This window comes from Anolis carolinensis, chromosome 5, assembly GCF_035594765.1.
Source record: "Anolis carolinensis isolate JA03-04 chromosome 5, rAnoCar3.1.pri, whole genome shotgun sequence".
Classification (NCBI taxonomy): Eukaryota; Metazoa; Chordata; class Lepidosauria; order Squamata; family Dactyloidae; genus Anolis; species Anolis carolinensis.
Window position 1 is genome coordinate 105,036,656 of NC_085845.1, and position 20,021 is coordinate 105,056,676.

General features: G+C 47.7%; 1 protein-coding gene across 1 annotated transcript; it reads left to right on the top strand.

The window, feature by feature from the left end:
• The first annotated feature begins 8,668 nt into the window (after positions 1 to 8,668).
• Positions 8,669 to 19,621, top strand: LOC134299365 (uncharacterized). The gene is made up of 2 exons (XM_062982077.1): positions 8,669 to 10,719; positions 19,248 to 19,621. Exons 1-2 carry the CDS (start codon positions 9,103 to 9,105, stop codon positions 19,329 to 19,331), a joined length of 1,701 nt encoding a protein of 566 aa, XP_062838147.1. The 5' UTR covers positions 8,669 to 9,102; the 3' UTR covers positions 19,332 to 19,621.
• Positions 19,622 to 20,021: the final 400 nt, after the last annotated feature.

Below are 20,021 nucleotides of genomic sequence, written 5' to 3' on the forward strand. Positions count from 1 at the left end.
GCTAGGCATATTTTTCAAAAATAAAAATGATTTTCGAGCTCTGGGAACAAAGCTAAAACTGTATAATGTACATGTGATGTTTTCATCCCTCCTCCCCGTTGTAGGACATGGCTCTACAAGGGCCGGAAAAATAGTACAGGTCAATAACTGGCTCAGAAAATGGTGTCAAGAGGAGCATTTTGGCTTCCTTGACCATGGTCTACTCTTCCAAGAGGATGGACTACTGGCAAGTGATGGGGTGCATCTCACACAAGTAGGAAAACATCTTTTTGCACACAGACTCACAAACCTCATCAGGCGCACTTTAAACTAGATCCACTGGGGGAGGGGAACAACAGCCTGGTGAACACTATATTACCCACGACTACAGGGAACCACCAAAAGGCTAAACGGAGGGCTGCACAAACACAGCAAGTACCAAGTACAGAGAGCAGAATAATCCCAAATAAACAGCTCAAGGGGAGGTCACAGGGGCTTACATGTCTTTACACTAATGCTCAGAGCATGGGAAATAAGCAAGACGAACTCCAACTCTTAGCACAGCAGCACACATACGATGTCATAGGCATCGCTGAAACCTGGTGGGATGACTCCCATCACTGGAATTTAACCATGGAGGGCTATAACCTCTTTCACAGAAATAGAACAAAGGGGAGAGGAGGGGGAGTAGCTTTATATGTCAAAAACAGTTACGTTGCAGAAGAAATGCAAGACTGTAATCCGGGAAACCAGCTTGAAAGCATCTGGATAAGAATCAAGGGAACCGGGACTCAAAAAGACCTTGTCGTGGGATTCTACTACAGACCTCCGAGTCAGGATGAAGGACTTGATGAAGCTTTCTGTCAACAGCTGACCAAACAGGCACAAAGAAGAGATATAGTAGTCATGGGCGATTTCAATTATCCTGATATCTGCTGGAAAACAAACTCGGCCAAGAGTACAAAGTCCAACAAATTCCTTACTTGCCTTGCAGACAATTTTATGGTCCAGAAGGTAGAAGAGGCAACAAGGGGATCAGCAACTCTTGATCTAATCTTAACAAATGTGGAAGACCTGATCAATACAGTTGAAGTGGTTGGATCCTTAGGGGCAAGTGACCATGTGCTCCTGCAGTTTACAATACAAAGGAATGCTGAAACTAAGACAAGTCAAACACGCATTCTGGACTTTAAGAGAGCTGACTTCCAAAAAATGAAGGAATTACTGAGCGGCATCCCATGGACGCCAATATTAAAAAACAAGAGATTTAAGGAAGGATGGGAGTTTTTCAAAAGTGAAATACTCAAGGCGCAAATGCAAACAGTGCCAACAAAGAAGAAAAATAAGACAAATGCAAAGAAGCCAGAATGGATGTCCAAAGAACTTCTAACTGAGCTAAAGCTCAAAAGTGACATGCACAAGAAGTGGAAAAGGGGAGAAATCACCAAAGAAGAATTCAAACGTATAGCCAACACCTGTAGGGAAAAGGTTCGCAAGGCTAAAGCGCAAAATGAGCTCAGGCTTGCCAGGGACATAAAAAACAACAAAAAAGGTTTTTTTGCTTACGTTGGTAGAAAAAGGAAGACAAAGGAGGTGATAGGGCCACTGCAAGGAGAAGATGGGGTGATGGTGACAGGGGATAGGGAAAAGGCAGAACTGCTTAATGCCTTCTTTGCCTCGGTCTTCTCACAAAAAGAAAGCCATCTTCAACCTCAGCAACATGGAATGGATGAAGGATTGGGGGAAATCCAACCCCAAATAGGGAAACAAGTTGTCCAGGAACACCTGGCCACTCTAAACGAATTCAAGTCGCCAGGGCCAGATCAGCTACATCCAAGAGTATTGAAGGAATTAGCGGAAGTTATTTCAGAACCACTAGCAATTATCTTCGAGAGTTCTTGGAGAACAGGAGAAGTCCCAGCAGATTGGAGGAGGGCGAATGTGGTCCCTATCTTCAAGAAGGGAAAAAAGAACGACCCAAACAATTACCGTCCGGTCAGCCTCACATCAATACCAGGCAAGATTCTGGAAAAGATCATTAAGGAAGTGGTCTGCAAACACTTAGAAACAAATGCGGTCATTGCTAATAGTCAACACGGATTTACCAAAAACAAGTCATGCCAGACTAATCTGATCTCTTTTTTCGATAGAGTTACGAGTTGGGTCGATACAGGGAATGCCGTGGATGTAGCGTACCTGGATTTCAGTAAGGCCTTCAACAAAGTCCCCCACGACCTTCTGGCAAACAAACTAGTAAAATGTGGGCTAGACAAAACTACGGTTAGGTGGATCTGTAAGCGAACGAACCCAAAGGGTGCTCACCAATGCGTCGTCTTCATCATGGAAAGAAGTGACAAGTGGAGTGCCACAGGGCTCCCTCCTGGGCCCGGTTCTGTTCAACATCTTTGTTAACGACTTAGACGAAGGGTTAGAAGGCACGATCATCAAGTTTGCAGATGACACCAAACTCGGAGGGATAGCTAACACTCCAGAAGACAGGAGCAGAATTCAAAACGATCTTGACAGACTAGAGAGATGGGCCGAAACTAACAAAATGAAGTTCAACAGGGACAAATGCAAGATACTTCACTTCGGCAGAAAAAATGGAAATCAAAGATACAGAATGGGGGACGCTTGGCTTGACAGCAGTGTGTGCGAAAAAGACCTTGGAGTCCTCGTGGACAACAAGTTAAACATGAGCCTACAATGTGATGCGGCAGCTAAAAAAGCCAAAGGGATTCTGGTCTGCATCAATCGAGGAATAGCGTCTAGATCCAGGGAAGTCATGCTCCCCCTCTATTCTGCCTTGGTCAGACCACACCTGGAATACTGTGTCCAATTTTGGGCACCGCAGATGAAGGGAGATGTTGACAAGCTGGAAAGCGTCCAGAGGAGGGTGACTAAAATGATTAAGGGTCTGGAGAACAAGCCCTATGAGGAGCGGCTTAAAGAGCTGGGCATGTTTAGCCTGCAGAAGAGAAGGCTGAGAGGAGACATGATAGCCATGTACAAATACGTGAGGGGAAGTCATAGGCAGGAGGGAGCAAGCTTATTTTCTGCTGCCCTGCAGACTAGGACACGAAACAATGGCTTCAAACTACAGGAAAGGAGATTCCACCTGAACATCAGGAAGAACTTCCTCACTGTGAGGGCTCTTTGGCAGTGGAACTCTCTCCCCCGGACTGTGGTGGAGGCTCCTTCCTTGGAAGCTTTTAAGCAGAGGCTGGATGGCCATCTGTCGGGGGTGCTTTGAATGCGATTTCCTGCTTCTTAGCGGGGGGTTGGACTAGATGGCCCATGAGGTCTCTTCCAACTCTACTATTCTATGATTCTATGATTCTATGAAAATGAAATGCAAAGATACAGAATGGGGGACGCCTGGCTTGACAACAATCTATGTGAGAAAGATCTCGGAGTCTTTGTGTACAACAAGTTGAACATGAGCCAACGGTGTGATGCAGTAGCTAAAAAAGCCAATGGGATTTTGGGCTGCTTCAAAAGGAATATACAGTCTTTTTCTTTTTTAAATACATTCCTACCCACTTGAAATCCTTTCCTCTCCCCTCCTCCCCTCACCTCCTTTCCTTTCCTCTCTGCTCCTCTCCTCCCCTCCCTGTCTCCTCCCCATCCTTTCTGCTCCCCTTTCCATGGCGTGGAGTAATCTGGGAAGGCCAGACCGGAGGCATTTGGAAAAGAACTAAAAATCCCTTGCCCAGCTCTGGAACGTAGCTCATTCCTCAATGTCGTCTGTGAGCTGAGATCTGACCCCAGACTCTTTGGATCTGAGTGGAACTGGACACTGGGACTTTGGTTCCTCTGGACTCTTTGAGTGTTCTGTAGCAGCTCCTGGCATTTATGTGGAAGCCTCCTCTGGACTTCACCAGGATAAGAACGCAAGTGGCTTCATACTGAAACCAGAGCTCGTTGGTCGCCTCCTATTCCTCAGCAGTTGTTTCTACATGTGAGTCAAATGCGGCACAGTAGTCTTTGCATTTCCTTCTCTGGCTCATTGAAACCATTTATACTGGGGTGGCTGGGTTCCTGGCAGAACCGGCCCGAGGTAATAAAAAAGGGTAAGCCAAAAAATTTTTTTGCGGGGACCCCTGCGCCACGGGAAACATGGCCGCGGGACGTGGGGGTATGGCCACGTGATGCGTGGGCGTGGCCAGACCTGACCCCGCCTCCCACGCTGCACGAAAGTCCTTCCAGGCTGCAGCGAAGGCCCAGCCAGGCTGGCCGGGCGTTCACCGTGGCCTGGAAAGACTCCTGCCGTAGCCTGACTGGGCCGGCTGGGTGAGGGCGCGTGGCGCAGGAGGCGGGGCCAGATTTGGCCCTGTCTCCCACGCTGCGCGCCCTGGCCCTACCTCCTGCACTCCGCGCCTTGGCCCCACCTCTCGCGCTGCGTGGGAGGCAGAGCCAGGGTGCGGGAGGTGGGGCCAGGTGTGGCCCCACCTCCCTGGGAACATGGCGCCCAATGCGGGGGCGTGGTCGGCTTGCCGCGTTGGGCTGGGCCTGGTTCCTGGCATGGGGATCTTCAAGTCTTTTTTCCTTGCTGGAATTCTGGTCAAGAAAAGGAGCTTTCTTCTCTATTGATGTTTGTCTTTTGGATTGAGGAGAAAGCTCAGAGAAAAAGCTCAGAGAAAAAGAGATTTTCCAATAAGTGTATAACCTTGGAATTCAGCAGAAACCTTAATGGGGAGGAAATCTTGAAACACCTTGTCATGCTCCATGACAACAGGGTGGACTCAAGTCCATTCTAGGTATTTTGTGAACAGAAATTCTTGCATTCAAAAGTCAAACCACATGATTAACGGCACATTAAATTCGCTTCCTTATGATAGTGCTCTCTTCTTTCTTTAAGGAAGAATTGAACCACCCAAAGCATACATGGAGGCTTGGAAAATTTTCTTGGATTGGTCCATTTGTCTACTTTACTTTCTTGATACCCAGTTTTGCCCAGATTAATTTTCCAGGCCATTTCATATCACAAACTATATAGGCAGTAAATTTCCTGTGGAAGGCATAGTAGAATATTTATGGTTTCTGTTCACTGTTTTTCCTTTTGCAACTGTGCAAAGTTATTGTGTCTTTTAGGCTTGAGCGATCCATGAAAAAATTGATTCTAAACTCGTTTCAAAAGTAGGGGGCGCCAGCGTTTCGTTTCTGATGTCATTTCCGAATTTTGCCCCCCAAAAATTCGAAATTAACGAAAATTCGTTAGTTTCAAAAGTAATTCGTTAATGGCGGACGCGCATGCGCAGTGGCCAAAAAAAAGCACGAGGGGAGATTTTACAGGACTCTCCTGCCCTCATTTTTTGAGTGATCTTCTTCAAACTTGGTACAGTGGTAGAACACATTTAACACTGATAGCTCACCAAAACTTGGAACGTTTCCCTTATCCTCTGATTTTTGGCGAATTTTCATAGCTTTTATAATAAACCATTTTTTAATAATTGCAGAAATCTGTTCCTGGTTTGAAAGTCTTATTTCCTGTTAAATTGGGTTGTCTTTACTGTGAAAGTCATTGTTCTACTTCAGAAACTTTGTTTTTGTGGCTGAAACTTTGTTAAATTGGTGTGTGTGTGATATATACTGCATATGTGTGTGTGTGTGTGTGTGTGTGTGTGTGTATAGGTAAAGGTAAAGGTATCCCTTGACGTTAAGTTCAGTCATGTCTGACTCTGGGGGTTGGTGCTCATCTCCATTTCTAAGCCCAAAAGCCAGTGTTGTCCATAGACACCTCCAAGGTCATGTGGCCGGCATGACTACATGGAGTGCCATTACCTTCCCGCCAGAGCGGTACCTATTGATCTACTCACATTGGCATGTTTTCAAGCTGCTAGGTTGGCAGAAGCTGGAGCTAACAGCGGGCACTCACTCTGCTCCCGGGATTTGAACGTGGGACCTTTCGGTCTGCAAGTTCAGCAGCTCAGTGCTTTAACACACTTCGCCATCGGGGCTCATGTATATATAATATACATACACATACACACAATGTGGAGAATATGTGGAAAGGTAGATAGATAAGTTGGGAGCCACAGCGAAGGCACCTTCCTGGGAGCAAGGTCTAATAATAATAATAATAAATCCCTTACAATATCCAAGATGGCTCACTGCTACAGAATCTTGGGAGCTTTACTTTGGTATGGTACCATTATTGGCAGAGAAAGCTAAGCTGTAGGAGTTGAAATCCAATCATTTATCCTCCCTATAGAATCAATTTTATATGCATTTTTAGCTACAGAAAAGCTAAAATCAGGACAGTAAAAGAACAACACCCAGAAAATGGGAATTCCAGACAGGAAACAATCAGGGCCAGCTAATACCTCCCAACAAAGGATTCCCCCAGGTAGGAAGCAGCCAGGCTTTGAAGCTGCAAGGCTATTCAATGCTAATCAAGGTGACCAATTGCAACATTCACACTTGCCTCCCACAGACAAGAGTTCTTTCTCCCACCCTGGACCTTCCACAGATATAAACCCCACTTGCCTAGCTTCGCACAGACGTCAAAACCTCTGAGTATGTCTGCCATAGATGTGGGTGAAACGTCAGGAGAGAATGCTTCTGGCACATGGCCATAGAGCCCGGAAAACTCATAGCAACCCAGCCAGTAGGCTGTTGCTGAACAACCTATGAACTTTTAGCATTAAAGGAAAAAATGCTCAAGATTTTATCACTTAATACTGTTGGCATGTCTGGAGAACATGGCAAGGGCAAACTTTGCCCATGTCTGGAGTTAGGAATTGTAGGAGTTGAAATCCAAAACAATTTGACAGAAAACTGGGAGTTGTAGTTTGGCATGGTACTGTCTCTCTTCTGCAGGGAAGGCTAGGGACTTTGTAAAACTACAGCTCACATGACATGGCACTGAATCTGTTGCAATTGAGCTGGTGCCAGAATCCTTTCCGGGAGATCTCCTCAGTGGAGATATCTCTTAAAGGGATATCCTCTGGCTCTAAGGATTCCGTTTAGGAAGGCAAGCCTGGTTTTGGTATTCCCCTTTAAGCCTGGCTGAAGAAGCAAAACCAAACGGCGGCTCCAGGGCGAGGCAGGGCGAGGAGAAGGCCAAGCGCAGGCAGGCATGTCTCTTCTCTCTTCTCTTCGCTCCCTCCCTGCTTCGCGGAAGGCTTCTACTGAGCCAGTGTGGTCCCCGCGGGGGGGGGGGGGGCGTCTCAATGGCATTTTTAAAATGCTAGCAGATCGATGGCCATGCCTCTCCCTCCCTCCCTCTTCCGCTCTGATTGGTTGAGAGGCATGCCAACATGGCTTCTCCTCTCAGAGGAGCTACAGCTACATCCGAAGACATCAGAAACAAACGAAAAAAAGGTACTTTTATTATTCAAATTTGTAATATTTGTAAGGCAGTGAGCAGATGGTTCAATATCAATTCAAAAGTAATTATGAAACGAATTTTAAACGAATTTAACGAACTAACAAAAAATTTGCTCAAGCCTAGTGTCTTTGTTGTACTAGACTGAATTCCACTTGAAGTGCAACAATGTTGACCAGGGCACTCCTGACTTGATAAATGGAACATTAAATTAGCTCTCTTTTTTTCCCTTAAAAAAGAACTGATCCACCCAAACACACATTAGGATTTGGAGAATTCTTTTGGATTGAGCCATTTTGTTCTCCTTTCTTGGCACCAGGCTTCCCCTGCATCACCTTTCTGTCCCGCTTCATATCACCAAGTATGTGGGCAGAAAGAGTCCTGTGAAACACATAGCGGAATATATATGCCTTCTGTGGCCCTGTGCAACAGTGTGGGAACTGTGCTGTGGTTTGTAACCCCAAGGGCCACAGATGGTGCAGACTTGGGATCAGAGCAACAAAACACACAAACAATCAGAAGGAAAGTGTGTGGAGTTGTGTAAAGCCAAAGAGAGAGAAATGTCAGCCTCTCCATGATAGAGTCTGCAGTGTCCAACACTGTTTCATGCAGCCATTAACTCTTGAGTCACTGCAGGTAGGAGAAGGTGAATGTGCCCAAGTCCCCTCTCTATAATCTATTTTTGTATTGATTTTAATAAAGCAATTTAGGGGTTTTGAGGAAATGGGTGGCAAAATATTTCAGGGAAGATGGAAAGAATTGAGAGTAGGGAAGAGTATCATTGAGTTTTCTGTCGTGCTCACTTCAAACGACCGGCATGAAGACAGACCACTGGTAGCTGTTATCAAACAGGATCTTTATTGAAGAACACTCGACATGAACAAAGTCGAGAATGACATAATGTTTACATACAATCACCTTTATCACCTTTGTTTCAACGTCACATCACACGTAAATATCATCACTACAAAACAGTTACTCATCAAAAATGTTTTGGTTTCTCTCCTGAGTTTCCCAGGCTTCGCTGCCAGGTGTTCCGTGTGAGATGTAGAGGAGTGTAATTTGTTATGGCTCCGATTCAAGAGCTTGCAAACTCAGCTCTTGGAATTGGTCCCATGACATGGTACTTCCCCCCCGTCTTACGATTTCTTCTGTATCCCGTTCGTCTTGATCCTGCAATAGAACAAACACAGAAACTATATATCCACTTTATCCAAAGTACCCATATATATTTTTAGTAAGCTACGATGGAACACAGGGTGTATTTTCCCTAGGCTTTTTGGCAATTGCAATTGGAAGGTTACTTCGTTTATGATTCCCTGTATTTTAAAGGGTCCAATAAACCTAGGGCTTAACTTTTTTGAAGGTAGTCCTAGTGTCATGGAACCCAGTTACAGGGCTTTGGTAATTCAGCCCTGTAACTGGGAGTCATAACATAAACAATCCCAGGAGCACCTGGCAGAAGAAGATAGAATATGCCTGGGAACTTGGGGCCGAAAGTATAAACAATTATAATTGGTTTAGTGTGTGAAAATGGTAGTAATGTGATATTGGGGGTGGGACTTGATGATGATATTTACGTGTGGTGTTACGTAGCATCAAAAGTTATAAAAATAGTTGTATGTAAACATTGGGTCATTCCTGACTTTTCCAAAGTCATGTGTTCTTCAATAAAGATTGGATTTGAGAGCAGCCATCTCTGATCTGCGTTCAGACTGATCCTTTGAAGTGAGCAGGACAATTAAGTCAGGAATCCAGTTCTCACCCTCCTGCAAATTTGCAGTGAAGTGATAATGAGCAGGGAAGGAGATCAAAGCCATGACGGAGCAAAGGGGCCTCCGCTGGGAGCTCTGCCGTTGGCAGAAGAGACATTGCAAGCCATAGCTTCCTCTACGGGGTACCCCAAGCCGGACGGCGTGACCCAGAGGATTCCCAGAGGGGGAAGAGGCGTTCCGGCGGCGGCAGAAACCAGTTGGGGATCTGGAGGAAGCATGCCGGAGACCGTGGCCCTGCGGTTATCCATCCTGGAAACTCATTTATCCAGGCTGTCGGATACCGTGGGGAGAATAGTGCCAATATTGGAAGAGAATCTCCAAAAAGAGCACATCCGATATGGCGCCGAGAGAGAGCCAAGCAAAGGAGGCGATTGGAGCCAGAGGGGACAGCGAGCTTCAACGCAGAGTCCCGCGGCGGCAAGGGACGAGGGAGACGAGGAATATTGGCAGGAGCTGGAGTTCAGAGACAGAATGGCACGCGAAGTGGAGCGCCAGCGAGCTCTGGGAACTCTGAGGCCGCCATCTCCAACAGAGCTCCCAACCCCCCGGATGGGCGTCGGGGTGGAAAGACCACTGGGGCCAGGGATCGGGTCCAGTGGATTAGCAGACGAAGGCGGAGAGGAGCAGGAGATCCAGGAAGAGGAGGAGGATGTGCAGTACGACGGGGAAAGGCGAGATGCGGGGGCTACAGCGAGGCCAGTATGCGGATGGGGGGAAGGGCCGACAGCGGCGGCAGGATTTCGGGAGCCGCGCAGAATGACCACCGGAGTGGGGCGCGGCGTGATCCAAGGAAACCCGATGCAACCCTTCCCCATGCCTCCCAGACAGCATCAACGGGCCGCTGAATGGATGCCAAGAAGGGAAGATCTCAAGCTAGAATACGGAGGGGAATCAGCCGAACTGAACTTTTTTCTAATTAGCATCAGGGGATACATGGAAGACAATGCACACACATTCCCCTCCGAAGCAAGCAGGGTTCGGGCCATCGGCAACACACTAAAGAGAGGAGCGGCCAGCTGGTATGTGCAACTACATGCCAGACAGGACCCATGCCTGAGGTCAGTGCCCCGCTTCCTCGCCGCACTGGAAAACCGGTTCAGAGACCGGCTAGAGCAATTGAGAGCTCGAGACCAGCTTAGAGGAATAAAGCAGAGGGACAAAACGGTGCCCGAGTACGCAGAGGAATTCCTCCACCTCGCGGAAAGGGTACCAGAGTGGTCTGAAGTGACCAAAGTGGAATTATTTAAAGAGGGACTACGCCCCGAGATTTTCAGCTGGGCAGCGCACAGAGATGACCCCGAAACGCTCCAGGGATGGATTCAACTAGCGGGGCGCGTTGAATCCACCCTGGCCCAAGTAAAGCGCTTCAGGAGCAGCGGCGGCCAGCAAAGACCGGTGGCGAGAGGTCGAGGAGAAACGAGGAAGCAGGAAAGACCCGGAGGGAGGCCGGGGATTCCCTCCAGAGGAGACGACAACAAACCTAAACCGGGATGCTTTGTATGTGGGAAGACGGGCCATCGAGCAGCAGAATGCTGGGCACGGAAGGGGGAGCCGCCAAAACCCTCAAAGCCCAAGCCAGCAACCGGGAGGCGTGCGGAGGAGGAGGTGCGAGCCCCAGAATCTTCAGAAAAATTGGTGAGTCGGGACAAACGCATGATAGTAGTGCCAATCTGCCTCTCGGGGCTAGAGAATCGGGCCACCTGCAAGGCATTTGTGGATTGTGGTTGTTCCAGGAATATTATAACTCCAGAGTTAGCAGGAGCGTTGAAATGCCAGCAGATGGCGCTTGACTCCCCAATTGCGTTTTCGCAGCTAGACGGATCAGTTGCTACTGGGGAAGTATCTACAAAGGAAATACGGGAGGTCCCATGTAAAATAGGCAAATGGGAAGGAAGAATATCCTTTGTGATAGCCCCTATTGCCACATATTGTCAGAACCCTGCTACTAGAGCCTGGATGTGGCTCTGAGTTTCAGGGTCACTGACATTGATAAGACACCTGCGGCTCAGGACTCGGAGAAGAAACGGCTGCTGGACTTGGCGGGGAATTTGCGCGGGGTTTTGCTGAGCGGGAAGAGACTTTTCAAATGAGGGGGAGGGTATATAAAGGATGGTTGGCCGGAGCCTCCCATTCTTGGCTTTTTTGATGTTCATGTTTCCTACAGTAAAAGTTTCTGGTGATAACACAGAGAGTCTCGTGTGTTCATTCAGGAGCGGCTGTGGTGAGCTGACACTAAGCCAAGAATCGGACACCATCCCGCTGTAGCGGTGAGGTGTAACATGCAAGTGGAGGATGAAGAGCTCTTGGGCGCAGGAGGAGGAAGGTCGGAAAGGGCCACTCCCGAGCCGGACGCTGAGTTCCACCAGCTGGCGGCCCTGGCGTCATCCACCGCTTATGCCCAGCCAAATGGGGTAACCCAGAGGCGTGGAGTGGTGCGGGGAGACAGCACCGGAGGAGAGGAAGGTTCACCTTCCCCAGGCCCACAAAGGATGGTGTTTCTGGAGGAGAGGATGTCGGCGATGGAGACCACCCTGGCAGTGATGTCGAGGGCGATGGAGCGCCTGGCGTTTTTGGCGGAGCCAGAGAGAGGAAGGGAACTTCGGGCTGGCTCAATGTGGGACGTGAGCGTGGGAAGCAGCCAGGGCTTTGCAGACCTCCCAGCACCGAAGGGAAGGGAAATGCGAAAGGAGCCCGGCGCCCGGCCCAAGACCCAAACAAGCCTGACGCGGGTGGAGGAGAGTGACGACGAAGGGGAAAAACCTCCGAGAATCCCAGCTACGCTCCCAGCTGAGACCCTGGTGCCCCTGGCGAATGCCGGGCGTGGCACAGGGCCAAGAGAAGCAGCAGCGGGGCCCACTGGTCCGCAAGGGGGCTTGCGACGGGCGGAGAATTGGGGATTGCCACCACAGGGACCCCTACCGAGACGAGAGGAACTAAGGATCGAGTTTGGGGGAGAGTCCTCTGAACTGGATTTTTTCCTGACCACGGTGAGGGGCTATATGGAGGACAATGCTCACACTTTTAGAACGGAATCCAGCCGGATACGGGCCATTGGTGCAGTGTTGAAGAGGGGAGCGGCCAGCTGGTACGTTCAGCTGCACGCGCGGCGCGACCCATGTCTGGGGTCACTCCGACGCTTTATGGGGGCCCTGGAGACCCGTTTCCGAGATCCACTGGAGCAGATCCGGGCGAGGGAGAAGTTGAAGACCGTCTCCCAGGGGCAGAGGTCGGTATCTGAGTATGCGGAGGAGTTCCAATGCCTCGCCGAAAAGGTGCCGGAATGGTCTGCAGTAACAAAGATAGAACTCTTCAAAGAGGGTCTCAGGCGGGAGATCCTCTCCTGGGCGGTGCATCGTGATGAGCCTGACACACTGCGCGGATGGATTCAGCTGGCGGGGCGCGTCGAGACATCGCTGGCCCAGGCGAGGAGGCACCGAGGAGGGCTACAGCAGCGGCCGCAGATGAAAGAGGGGAGCCGGAAGGAGGGATCAACCCCAGCCGGGAGGAGAACGGAGCCGACAGGGAACGTGAGCGCCAGCAGGAGTGGCTGCTTCGTGTGCGGCCGGTTGGGCCACAGGGCTGCCGAGTGCTGGCAGAGAAAAGGGGAAGGCGGAGGCCAGCCCAAACCCAGAGCCGTGGCAGGAAAACGCGCCGAGGAAGAACCACCGATGAGGCACCACTCGGGGGGGTTGGTAAGTCAGGACAAAGCTATGATAGTGGTCCCCATTCAGCTTGAAAATGGCAGCAAACAAGCAACCTGCAAAGCATTTGTGGATTGTGGATGTTCCAGGAACATCATCTCCCCTGAATTAGCCGAGGGATTGGGATGCGAAAGAACGAACCTAGAATCCCCAATAGCTTTTTCGCAGTTGGACGGATCCACAGCATCGGGATCGTTAGCTAAGTACAGTGCCGAAGATGTAAAGTGTAAGATAGGGAGTTGGGAAGGAAAGGTGTCATTTGTGATATCACAAATAGCCAGCTATAATGTTATACTAGGCATGCCGTGGCTGGGGCAGGCCAACCCGCAAATCAACTGGGAGGATAAGAGCATGATCTTCAGGATGGATTTGGAAGAAGGGAGCCAGGAAGTTGAGAGGGAGCCAGGGAAAAGGGGGGAGGAAGACTCTATCAGAATAGCAGAACTGGCAGATAAATTACCCCCAGAGTATCGGGATTTTGTGGACGTGTTTGATGAGAAGGAAGCAGACAATTTCCCACCGAAGCGGAGAGTTGAAGTGAAAATAGAGCTAGTCCCAGGAGCAGAGCTTCCCAAGGCAAAAATATACCCGATGTCAGCTAGGGAAAAGGAGGAACTGAGAAAATACATTGATAAAAACCTAGCGAGGGGTTTCATAGAGCCTTCAAATTCCCCTCTAGGGGCGCCTGTGTTGTTCAGGCGGAAAAAGGACCAAACGCTGAGGCTCTGCATTGACTACAGGGGCCTAAATGCAATCAGTACTGTAAATAAATACCCCCTACCCTTAGTGAAGGACTTGATCGCCCAGTTATCGGAAGGACAGATATTCACTAAATTGGACTTAATTGAGGCCTACCATAAATTGCAGATCAAACCAGAGGACAGGTGGAAGACGGCCTTCTCCTGCGCATTCGGATTATTCAATTATCGTGTGCTCCCCTTCGGTTTGTGCGGGGGAGGGGCCGCGTTCATGCAATTAATCAACGAAGTATTGCATCCATTGTTGTACAAGGGAGTCTTTATTTTTTTAGATGACATATTGATAATGTCTCGAACTAAGGAACAACACGTAGAACTAGTCAGGGAAGTCCTACAAAAGTTGAGGGAAGCGAAACTGTATGCGAAGCTTGCCAAGTGCGAGTTCAATAAAGACCAGATAGACTTTCTGGGGTATAGGATTTCCTCCCAGGGAGTGGCGATGGACCCTGCGAAGGTGGAAGACGTGAGGGGGTGGGAAGCCCCCAAAACACGGAAGCAGCTGCAATCCTTCCTAGGGTTCGCAAACTTCTATAGAACATTTATCAAGGACTTTGCGCGCCTCACTTTGCCATTAACGGATTTGTTAAAAACTAAAGGCAGGGGAGAAACAGCCAAAGTGAAGGCCCCAGGGGCCAAACTGACATGGACAATAGAATGCCAGGAAGCTTTCGAAGCCCTTAAAAAGCGTTTTACTGAGGAACCTGTCCTACAGCACCCTGATATGTCTAAGGCCTTTGTACTACATTGCGATGCGTCAGACCGGGCATATGGGGCAGTTCTGCTGCAGAAAGACGAGGGGGGGAACCTGAAGCCATGTGGCTATCTGTCAAAAAAGTTTAGCGATACAGAAAAAAACTGGCCGATTTGGGAGAGAGAAGCCTTAGCGATTCTAAAAGCACTAGAGTGCTGGAGACACTTTCTGGAAGGAAGTGGAACACCGTTTGAGGTGTGGACTGATCATAGAAATTTACAGTATCTAAGATCCCCTCGTAAACTATCAGCGAAGCAAATTAGATGGGCCCAATATTTCAGCCGTTTTGATTTCAGACTCAGATTCTTCCAGGGGAAACATAACATACTCGCTGACGCTCTCTCTCGGATGCCTCAGCACGGGGGAGGAATTCAGGAATCTGAAGGGAGCCTGTTCCTAGATAAGTAGTGGGGCCTGGCAGTACTAACTCGAGCACAAGCGGCCAAAGAAAACAAACGTACTGCCATTTCCACGGGGGGAGGAGAAATATGGGAGGAAGAGTTGAAGCGAGCGTATGGAATGGACAAATGGTTACAAACTAACAAGGAAAAGGGAGAATTGTGTGGGGATTTGGTGTTTGTAAATAAGAAATTGTATATTCCTGAATGTTTAAGACGAGAAATGTTAAGGAAGTGCCACGATAACAAGGGTGCGGGTCATCTAGGCCCCACCAGGACTATTAAACTGTTGGCCAAACAATGCTGGTGGCCCGGAATGAGGAAAGACGCCAGGGGGTACGTCACGCAGTGTGAATTATGTGCAGAGGGAAAAACACCACCGGGGAAGCCCCAGGGGCTATTGCAGAAGGTGGTGGAGCCCATGAGGCCATGGGAATGCGTGGCCATGGATTTTGTAGGCGAACTACCCCCCAGCAGAGGTCACAGATACATTTGGACAATATTGGACCTATTCTCAAAACAGGCACACTTTGTGGCCCTGCCGAAACTCCCCTCAGCTGAAAAACTTGCTGATTTGTATGTGAAGCATGTATATCGCCTACATGGGTGTCCCGACAAAATAATTAGCGACCGGGGAGTCCAATTTACTGCAAAATTTTGGGGAAAATTCTTACAGCTGTTAGGAGCAGAAAGGAACCTGAGCTCGGCTTTTCATCCCGCAACCAACGGGGGAGTCGAACGCACCCAACAAACACTGTGCCAATTCTTGAGGATGTACACCAATTATAGACAGGATGATTGGGCGGACCTTCTACCGTTTGCTGAGATGGCTTTTAACGGGGCCGTACATTCGGCCACAGGTCGTGCCCCATTCGAAATAGTATACGGACAGGAGGTGGCACCTTTCCCCAGGCTACCCGAGTGGAAGGAAGGAGAGGGCCAGACCGACAAGGAATGGCCGGCCAAAATTAAGCAAGGGTGGCAGACCGTGGTGGAGGCATTGCGGGAAACACAAAAGAAGTACAAGCTCTTTGCCAATCGTAGGCGCCGAGAGGGGGACAAATTGGGCGAAGGGGATCTGGTTTGGCTGAGCACAAAAAACCTGAAATTGGGGTTCCCATCTAAAAAATTGGCTCCACGCTATATAGGGCCGTTCAGGGTAGCAAAAAGAATAAACGAAGTGACCTATGAGCTGAGGCTACCCAAGGACCTAGGAAAGGTACACCCGGTATTCCATTGCAGCCTGTTAAAAAAGTATAAAGGAACTCTGGACAGCGGAGAACAATAGTTGTGTTTAATCTTTTCCTTCCAGGACGAAGGGGAGGAGGACGCCATGTCAGAACCCTGCTACTAGAGCCTGGATGTGGCTCTGAGTTTCAGGGTCACTGACATTGATAAGACACCTGCGGCTCAGGACTCGGAGAAGAAACGGCTGCTGGACTTGGCGGGGAATTTGCGCGGGGTTTTGCTGAGCGGGAAGAGACTTTTCAAATGAGGGGGAGGGTATATAAAGGATGGTTGGCCGGAGCCTCCCATTCTTGGCTTTTTTGATGTTCATGTTTCCTACAGTAAAAGTTTCTGGTGATAACACAGAGAGTCTCGTGTGTTCATTCAGGAGCGGCTGTGGTGAGCTGACACCACGTAATATTAGGGATACCATGGCTCGAACAGGCAAATCCCGAAGTAGATTGGAGAGGAAAGAGCCTAGCATTTAAAGAACAGCAGACGCAATGGGAGATAAGCAAGATTGCAGAAGAGGAGGACGAGGGAGATGAAGAAGGTGAAATAGACCCACTGCTATTGCCACCTGAATACAGAGACTTTGTGGATGTGTTCAATCAGAAAGAGGCAAGTAAATTACCTCCCAAAAGGAATATAGAAGTAGAAATTGAAATAACCCCCGGAGCAAACTTACCAAAACCAAAAGTGTATCCCATGTCTGTGCAGGAGAAGGAGGAATTGAGGAAATACATTGATAAAAACCTGGCGCGGGGCTTCATTAAGCCATCCAATTCTCCTCTCGGGGCCCCAGTGTTATTCAGGAGAAAGAAAGACAACTCCCTAAGATTGTGCATTGATTATCGAAATTTAAATGCAATTACTAAGGACAATAAATACCCTATGCCCTTAGTAAAGGATTTAATTACCGTATTGAAAAAAGGGAGCATATTTACTAAACTTGATTTAATTGAAGCATATCATAAATTAAGGATCAAACCGGAGGATACTTGGAAAACTGCATTTTCCTGCGCATTCGGCCATTTTGAATATAAAATTTTACCTTTCGGATTAAAAAATGGAGGCGGGTGCTTTATGCAGCTTATAAATGAAATACTGCACCCATTGTTGTACAGAGGGGTATTCATATTTCTTGATGATATCTTGATTGTGACTGAAGATAAGGAAAAGCACGTGAAATTGGTCCGGGAAGTTTTGCAGAGACTAAGAGAAGCAAAGCTGTACGCAAAACTGTCCAAATGTGAATTTAATAAAACTCAAATTGACTTTCTGGGGTATCGGATATCTCCAGAAGGGTTAGCTATGGATCCAGCTAAAGTATCAGATGTAAAAGAATGGGGAGTGCCTCAAACAAGGAGGCAATTGCAATCGTTTCTGGGGTTTGCAAATTTTTATAGATCCTTCATAAAAGGCTTCGCGCAAATAACCGCACCCCTTACTGAACTTTTAAAAACAAAAGGGAAAGGAGAGACAGCAAAAGTAAAAGCTCCTGGCGCCAAACTAAGTTGGACGCCAGAATGCCAAAAGGCATTTGAAACCCTAAAAGAATGCTTCACAGAAGGACCCATTCTAAAACACCCCGATATCAGGAGCCCTTTCATAATCCATTGCGATGCCTCAGACTGTGCGTATGGGGCAGTACTATTGCAAAAGGATCAAAATGGGAACTTAAAACCCTGTGGATATGTGTCCCGGAAGTTCAGCGAAACTGAAAAATGTTGGCCGATATGGGAAAAAGAGGCACTAGCCATATTAAAAGCCTTAGAATGCTGGCGACACTTTCTCGAAGGAAGCGGAATCCCATTTGAAATTTGGTCTGACCATAAGAACCTCCAGTATTTAAAGTCCCCTCGAAAATTGTCCCCCAAACAGATTAGATGGGCACAATACTTCAGCAGGTTCGATTTCCAATTAAAGTTTTTTCAAGGGAAGCAGAATGTCTTGGCAGATGCTCTTTCACGCATGCCTCAACACGAAGGAATACCCACAGCAAAAGAGGGAACAATATTCTCTGACAAACAATGGGGCTTAGCTGTCAGAACAAGAGCACAAACCCAAAAGGAGAACACTGCTATGGTTGAACTCGACGGAAAAGATAATTGGGGAAACGAGCTGAAACAGTCTTATGAAGGAGACCAGTGGATCGCATCCAATGCAGAACAGGGGGAGCAGAAGGGGGGATTTTGGTTTGTGAACAAGAAACTGTATATCCCAGCAACATTAAGGATCAAGATTTTGCATCGTTTTCACAACAACCAGAGCGCTGGTCATACAGGAATTACAAAAACAACAAAAGCAATAGCAAAACATTGCTGGTGGCCAGGGATGAGGAAGGACATAAAAAATTATGTTGTTCAATGTGATGATTGTGCCAGAAATAAATCGAGAGGAGGGAAGCCAATGGGATTATTACAAACAGTAGCAGAACCTACCAGACCTTGGGAATGTGTAGCTATGGACTTTGTGGGGGAACTACCGGTTAGCAAAGGACATCGTTATATTTGGACAGTATTGGACCTGTTTTCTAAACAGGCCCACTTTATAGCACTGACGAAACTACCATCAGCCGAGAAACTAGCTGAATTGTACATAAACCACATTTACAAACTGCATGGATGTCCCAGTAGAGTGGTCAGTCACAGAGGAGTACAATTCACAGCAAAATTTTGGGAAAAATTCCTGGAAATGCTAGGAGCAGAAAGGAGTTTAAGTTCTGCTTTTCACCCCATGACAAATGGGGCGGTAGAACGTACTCAGCAGACACTTGGGCAGTTCCTTCGAATGTACTCTAACATGAGACAAAATGACTGGTCTCGGTGGTTGGCTTTTGCAGAACTAGCTTTTAATTCGACTATACATTCAGCAACAAATAAAACCCCCTTTGAAGTAGTTTACGGGTATGAAATACAGCCTCTGCCCCAGCTGCCAAGATGGACAGAGAATGAGGGAACAGAGGCAGGGAAATGGAAAGCGCAAATGATGGAATGCTGGAGTCAAATGACTGCATCCTTAAAAGAAGCACATAAAAAGTATAAAGTATTCGCAGACAGAAAGAGGGTGGAAGGTGATAAATTGGAGAAAGGAGATTTAGTGTGGCTAAGTACCCAAAACATCAAACTGGGGCTACCTTCGAAAAAATTGGGCCCTAAATATATTGGACCATTTAGAATACAGGGTGTTATCAACGAGGTGACTTTCCAGTTGGCATTGCCAAAAAGTTTAGGGAAAATACACCCTGTATTCCATCGTAGCTTACTGAAAAAATATATGGGTACTTTGGACAAAATGGACACATAGAATTATTGTTTTGTTTCAGGCTTGTGATGAAAGAAGAACCGAAGAGGAGGACGAAGAAAAGGAGGGCACCATGTCATGGAACCCAGTTACAGGGCTTTGGTAATTCAGCCCTGTAACTGGGAGTCATAACATAAACAATCCCAGGAGCACCTGGCAGAAGAAGATAGAATATGCCTGGGAACTTGGGGCCGAAAGTATAAACAATTATAATTGGTTTAGTGTGTGAAAATGGTAGTAATGTGATATTGGGGGTGGGACTTGATGATGATATTTACGTGTGGTGTTACGTAGCATCAAAAGTTATAAAAATAGTTGTATGTAAACATTGGGTCATTCCTGACTTTTCCAAAGTCATGTGTTCTTCAATAAAGATTGGATTTGAGAGCAGCCATCTCTGATCTGCGTTCAGACTGATCCTTTGAAGTGAGCAGGACACCTAGTTTTATGTTTTTTGTACTTAGCCATACTAAGTCTCCCCTTTCCAGCTTATCGCCCTCCTTCCTTTTCCGATCTGCAAATGTTTTGTATTTTTTGTGAGCTTCTTTCAAAGCTACAGTCACTTGGTCCCAACATTCTTGCATTTGAGCTTTCCATTTCTCGGCCCCCTTTCCTCCATTCTCTGGCCACTTCGGCAATTGGGGTAAAGGTTGAACTTCGTGTCCATAGATTACCTCAAATGGGGATTTATTTGTTGCGGAGTGAATCGTGGAATTAAACGCTAACTCAGCAAATGCCAACCACTTGGACCAATCATTTTGTCTTTTGTTTGAATAAATGCGAAGGAATTGTCCAA